We start from the raw sequence: 7,236 nt of genomic DNA, 5'->3' as shown, positions 1-7,236 counted from the left end.
CAACAACAGTTGTTAAATCATGAAATATGAGGAATAAAACAAGAAATGCATTTCATTTTTAATCTTGCCTAAATCACGTAAGAAAGTATTTTCTTTCCAGAGAGACCATTAATGTAAGTATTCACACAGATATTTTTGGTTAAATTATAATAAAGTTTTCTTGCTTGCTAGATTAACAGCCAAATGCCTTCAAATGGAGTCACCATCCACTTTTTTTCACACCAGCCGTCAATGAATTAAGGTGACGATGAACAAGAACATTTTGATGAGTTTGTAAGGGCGTTATTCATCGTGTGCAGATTCATATTGCTAATTTTTTCCTTTCCAATTGACCGGCACATATTTTGAATTCAAGCGATCATTTGCTTCTCGTGTTTACTGAGCTGGAAATGACTTGACCTCGACTTCTGATTTACACATGAGAATCTGCTGTCATCAGTATGACTTGTCGCTTGTGACGTGGGATGTTAAGACCATGGTTTAACTCATAAAGTGGTTTCAGTGGTTGGGAACTTCAACCAAGCGATTAGTCTGACTGCAAATGAACCTTAATGTACAACAGATTTCAAAGGCAGTTGTAGAAGGGAAGTGGTTGGACTAAATGGAAGGGGTGAAAGTAAAGTGCTAAGTATCTGGGAACATGGTGGCCAAATACTATGAAATTTGTAACTGTCAGTGGGGGGAAGTTAATATATATTTCTAAATATATTTTCAGATTGTTATGAGAAACTGATTACTTTTTTTTATTACTTTTTCTGTCTTGATGTTCCTCCCTCTTGACTTTTACTTTTGAAAAGCTGATTGCCATTGAACCGCTGTCATTTCAGTGTTAAAAGTAATCAAAAATGAAAAGAAGATAATTTTATCCAGTGTATTTGAATGAGAGTTTAAATAAATAAACTAAAGATCAAGTTTCTACTTTCCTGACAGCTTTGTCATGTGACTTGCCGTGACCTACATAGAAAGGTCATTCAGTCAGAGCTGGCATGAAAAACGACTACAGTTCAGTGAATCTGGAGTTGACAAGTAGCCCTGGGCATCCTGATGACATCAAAAGATTATATTTGCATGTCCGATATAATCTCTGACAATAAAAGAAGTATATGGGTTTCTTTTTTTTTCATTAAGGAAGAAGAAAGGAAGGTAACAGGTAAGCTCAACAAGTCTACGCTCGCCTCCTTTTCCCAGCTTTATTAGGCGTGTCAGAGGTGAATTACTCATGCTGTCTCACAGGAAAATGTTTGACCAATTACCATGTTGTGTTCTGGAAAACATGTGATAAGGAATGACACATATTAAACAGGTGCACTGTGGTCTGATTAAAAACATGATATTTTTCTGGTAGGATATAGATGTTTAATAATCACCTTGTAAATGTTTAACTGTTCTTGTATACCTGGTTTACTTTAGCTGATACGTCATTTGGGAATGCTCAAAAAATGACGGTTATCTGTGTCCAGCTTCAGATACTCATCTGACAAGGTCTAACTCAACACATTTGCTCAAGGTGAGGAAAGTGAATGGGACATGAGTTTGTTTCGTTGCTCACAGCTACCAAAACAAATGCCCTGCGATGTGAATACTCTGACAGAGTGACAACATGAAAGAGAGCCGAGAAAGAGGCGACCGGATGAAAAATCTCTAATCAAAGCCTCAGACACAGCGAGGTGTTTTCTCAACCGTGTTCAACCGGTCATCAAAGCCACCCAAAATCCACCTCCTCTTTCTCCCTCTGCCACCCTTCACCAATACCTCCCTCTCCTTTTATACCACCACCTCCTCCTCCTCTAATTATCTACTCTCTCAGGGCCAAGCTTACGAGCTAACATGAGTAACTGAAGGCAGTTAAAGTCAACCGCTGTGAGAGCAGTAAGCCACCAGGTTGACAGGTCTGGTTAAACAGGTTCTGAGGGGAGAGGCTGATACTTGTTTAACTGCTAGGTATGGCACACTGCTGCTGCTGCTTCTGCTGCTGCTGCTGCTCTCTAACATGTAGCCTGGTCATTGCGAAACACTGGTTTCACCTACTGACCTCCAAAGCAGGATATATGCCTAATGCAGCGCATATGAAGAGAAATGTCGGTGCAACACGTGCAGATATATATACTATATACAAATAAAGTTGATACTACTCATAAATCCAGCTGTGTGTTTCAATTGGCACTGGTATGGAGTTGCTTCGGCTCAGACAATTAGCAGCAAGCTCCTGAAACAAATAATTGCACAGACAAGGTGAATCAGCAGGGATTGGCTAGGCAAGTGATGATTAAGCAACCTTGCGCCACACGTAAATCCCATCTGCAAATTTGTGCCACTTCTTTTTCTCAGACATCAAAGGAATTGCACTGGTAGAAGTATATTTACTCAAGAATTCTACTAAAATTTTTTGAAGTACTGGTACATGTGTTTTACTTGTATATTTCCATTTTATGCTGCTATGCTACTTCTACTCCACTACATTTTGGAAGCCAATATTGTACTTTTTACTACACTTTTTTTTTACTACATTTTAGTTATACAGTTTTTTTGCAGACAATTAATATAAAATATAATCAACTAATAAATCTTTATGTATTAACAAGAATCGTTACCCAACTCCACCTTTACCAGCTGCAACATCACTGATCAACAGATTAATGCATCAATAATTATAATCCATTGATATAAAATATTATTCTGAAATTAGCCATTCTGCATGATAAGTAATTTTACTTTTGGTACTTTAAGCATATGTTGATGCTAATACTTGTATGTTTTAGCACTTTACACAGTGGTGTTTCTACGTTTACTTAAGTAACAGTTCTCAGTACTTCTTCTGCTACTGAAGATTTGTAACATGCAGTGTAAAACCACATTACACCTTTAAACTAAAGGCAGAATAAGGCTTCACATGGTAGCAAACCTGCTTCAAACACAGGAAAGAGGAAATATCCACAAGCAGGAGACACTACAGCAAGCTCAGGACGTTAAGTTAAGAGGATGTTAAGAGATGGACTCCAGGAACTATCTACTCAGTATGTGTCAATAATAGGTTTAAACATAAACAAGCCATTTGTCTGCTCTCAGCTGTGCATTGCAAGCCTTTACTGAGCCATACAGCTTATTTGTGAAGCTATGGAAGCAGATAATGATGGCTACTGTTCCCATTACTTTGAGATTTTTTTTCTGTTAGCTGTTTATTAATAGGAACATCTTCCAACACATGACTTAACCATCGTCTGTGAAATGCTGCTGAAAAGAAGGCTACAGCACAATAGTGCACAAAAAAAACTGTGTGTGTACATTTGTGTTTGTGTGGCCTAGGCAACATCATTGACTCACTGAATCAGGTTTCAGTCTTTCATTTCATTTTTTATTTTTCCTGAAACAGTTTTCTTTTACATATTTTCAAAAAAGTATATCATGCCCACTTCCTAACCTCTACGCGATAAAAAACTAACCCATTTATAAAAGTTTAACACATCATAAAAAGTGAAACCATACACCAGAATGATACCACTATTTACACAAGCCCATTAAATTACAACATAAATTAGAAAATATTTACATCCAGGACAAGACACTGGATAAAATTCTATGTTTGGAATTTAATGTCTAATTAAAAACATTTTTAAAGAATGAATTATATACATTTACACACATTCTCACAACATACATACACTCTGGCAGGACTGAACTGGTTGGTAGGTGATGGTGACCTGGGTTTTTAAATACTAAGAATGATGAATACCTAACACAAAAATAACTTGTTCTCGCTGCCAGGTTTAAAAGATGGAGTAACAACAGAAGCATTGCTGTAATCCACATGAACACTGAAGAGGCTGGTTTCAGAACCACACAGAATAACAAACCCAAAATTGTCTTGTCTCATTCAGGCCTACATAAGATTCAAATCATCTCTCATGAACAAAGCACAATAACACTGGAGCCATTTTGAAGTGGTTGTACAAATCAAGCACAAAAATATGAAGTGGATTTTCTTCTCCTTCTTTCTCATATAAAAAGTTGTCCTTTGCAAGTCCATTGAGACACAGGAAATCAGTGGATTTGCCTCCAGACAGAGCGCGGAGGGGGGCTGAGAGGAATTCACAGCCACAGCAACTCTTCATCATCTTGAAATGATGTCCTCTGGGGAGAGAAAAACAGTATGCACTTTGTTCTTTTCCTCCTCTTGTCAACTGAGTACAGGTCCCATGGTTGTAGCCAGCACACTGGCAACTGTGTGGAACTGCAAAGTGGTTAGTACGATATGGTGTGCATCACGTCCTCGCAACGTGGGCTCCCGTTAGGACAAGTTCACCGTATGTGCCAACACAGACTGCTCTGCGGCCAGCTGTGACAAGTTCTGAGAAATCATTTACTTCTCAAAAAATCTGATATAAATTCAACAGAACAAGTACACACGCACACATACACACAAATTCAGCTCTCAAAATGACAATACTTAGCAATCAATATTGATTTTTATAAGTCCAAAAAGGGCAGACAGGGCAGTAAGATTAAGGGACTCAGGGGTTCTCAAGTTCATAAGGATTCTGCTTTGAGTTCTCATTTCCTGTGCTTGTCCATTTTGTCGGTAGATTTGCTTCCACTGTCTGAGGACCCCTGGGTGTCACTACCAGAGGTAAGGTACATCTTGTCCACTTGTTTGAGCGCCTCGTTCAGGTAGTTCTGAAGTGAGGTCATGGCGGCGCAGATGGCTGGAGAGCCAAAGCCATGAGTGATGAGGCTGAAGTGGGTCAGGCAGCCCTGGATTCCAGGCTCCATGATGGGGGCCGGCCGCGAGTTTCCCAGAGGTGAACGGTCCTGAGTAAGCAAGTCTGTGAACTCCTTGCAGATTTGCCTGAAGGTAGAAAACCAAAATGATTTAGGAATCTGTTTCATTGGGATCTGAGAACAAAGTTTGCAGGAAATCCAATCTGCAATATCATCCAGGAATCAATGAATACTGATACCCACAAAAGATGTCAGCTAGCTACATGCCGCTTTGCTAGAGGTGTATTTCTTTACAAATTACAGGCAACCATCCAGACAAGAGACTTACTTGGCAGCAAGGAGCATGTTCTTGCGAGAGTTAACTTCGTTGCGTTCCACATGCGGCCTGCCCAGGTATTCAGCAATTGCCTTTGCAGGGAACTCTGTCTCACACACGTAACCAAAGTCTCTTGCTAAATGAACAGCTTCACCTAAGAGAAGAAGAAGAAAACAATCCTTGTAAGAGAAAAGAACACGTCACCTCTAAACCCAAGTACAAGACAGCACTGAAGTTGACACTTGGCTATTGGTCTCAATTCCAGATGAAATTCATGAAAGAATAAAGATTTTTGTTTACACAGGCATTATCACTGGATATCACTGACTGGGCAAAGATCAAATGGTAAGCTGGCCGGCCTCAGCAATTTATCAATTTATAGCATTATGCTAGCAGCTCCGTTTTGGACCTGATACACGCATTAAGCATCAAGGCACACGAAGTGAAGCATTTGAACTACAGAATAATCAGCTGTGCCCAGTCTTATAGCTTGGGGGAACAAGAGCTAGTGAGATGAATATATTTCCGTCTTGAGGGTGGTTTGACTTGCATGGTCATAATGGGCTTATGTGGATAAATGCTAGCAGAGAGTGCCCAAGGCACCAACAGTACCACTTATTGATAGATACGCACATCACTTGAGGACACGGGCAGCTATTCAGAAGCACAAGCTTTAAGGTCAGTAGGCCCTCCTGGCGAGCTGCACACAAGATAACAAGGCTTAATTCAGCTTTGAAGGTCTCTAAATAACACAAGCCTCAAGTCATTCTCCTGCTCAGAATCATCAGCCCATTTATGAAAATTAGGCGTGTAGGGAGAAAGAGAGGAAAAAATATTCTACCTTAGCCAGCGGCAGGTAGATGTGATTAAAGTGATAACGTGTTCATGGAGAAGCATCACTCTCTGGGTAAGGTACAACTGAGGATGTTGTTTTAGTATTCAAGACATTGACAAGTGAAGATGAAGGTCTCCCTGGCAGTATATTACAGAAGGACTGTGGCCATGTTACTGCTTACTGTGTCCAGTATAATACAAAACACTAAAATTGTAAAAAAAAAAACAAACAAAAAAAAAACACAGTGATAAAACTGGTGCTGAAATGTGTTTTTGAGCTGTTCTGCTACTCCATTAGTGTTATGTAGACACTCAGTAACCTAAAAAATATCAAAGACTAGTAAAAAGGATTATATTGTGTTTGTGTGTCTGTGCCTGTGTATACATTTATAAATATATATTTATATTGATAGCTCAAGACTGAGGACAACCAGCTTGCATTTAAACATCAGCTCAGTCACTCTGATTTTGGCTAAACGGACAGAATCACTATGGGAGCCAAAGGGCAAGTAACGTGCAACTGAAAGCTGGTAAATGATACAAAGTTCTTTGTCAAACAAAACTTTGCATCATTGACATTTTATTCATATAATGGAGTATTTAAGCAATGAATGGTGTTTGGAGAATCATTTATGATACTGTACAGTTCCTAATGAGATTGACGTTCCCACACTCTGAAAGCGACATTCCAGCTGCTGCAAACAACAATTATAACTGAGAAAGTGCTATGAAACACTGACATGTCATACCTTCTACTAGTGAGGTAAGTAGAGTGACATTGGCTGCCTTCCTTCTTCCTGCAGGCAGGTTGAGCCCAATCTTATCAAGCTTTTCTCTTAGAGAGCGACCTCCATTTTTTGACTTGGCTCTGCAGAAGGAGAACAAAAAAAACACATATTAAGCTATGAAGTAATCCAGCCAGATAATGCAAGATTACACCTTTTCTAGCACAACATGTTAAGGTTTGTAAAAAAAACTGTTTATGAAGGATTAAGAAATAAATATGGCATTTGCCAATCTCTTTACACATTATCATGATTATTTTCCTTCGACTAGTGTCTGCTAAAGGACATTTAACCCATAAATTAGGAGGAACAAACAGAATAGAGTTGCGTGATTTTTGTGCTTTAACCTAAGATCAAGAGATTGCAGAGCATAGTGTAGAAATATGCTGTCAGAGGAAGCCTTGCACTCACTCCTGCAGAAGGTCTCATAGTGCACAAGGATAACAAATAAAACACACAAACAGGCTCTTCTGACCCAAAAAAACACTGACAAAACTGCCACTCCACTCAAAAAGCGTCGCAGAGAAATCCCGCGTACACACGTTTGCAGAAACACTTAAACTCCCCACTTGCCATGGCCGACTC

The 7,236-nt window shown here is 39.3% G+C and overlaps 1 protein-coding gene across 1 annotated transcript; it reads right to left on the bottom strand.

Annotated features, from left to right (window-relative positions):
* Nucleotides 1-3,706: 3,706 nt before the first annotated feature.
* Nucleotides 3,707-6,763, bottom strand: LOC119901539 (transcription factor AP-2-alpha-like; the record flags this gene model as incomplete). The annotated part of the gene is made up of 3 exons (XM_038717105.1): nucleotides 3,707-4,843; nucleotides 5,045-5,186; nucleotides 6,616-6,763. Coding segments are annotated over 3 exons (585 nt in total), but the record flags the coding sequence as incomplete, so codon positions are not given.
* Nucleotides 6,764-7,236: the final 473 nt, after the last annotated feature.

This window comes from Micropterus salmoides, unplaced genomic scaffold, assembly GCF_014851395.1.
Source record: "Micropterus salmoides isolate LMB-PRFRI ecotype aquatic unplaced genomic scaffold, ASM1485139v1 Ms_hic_scaffold_1354, whole genome shotgun sequence".
NCBI classification, from domain to species: Eukaryota; Metazoa; Chordata; class Actinopteri; order Centrarchiformes; family Centrarchidae; genus Micropterus; species Micropterus salmoides.
The sequence above is the reverse complement of the archived record's forward strand: the minus strand, read 5'-3'. Positions and strand labels throughout refer to the sequence as shown.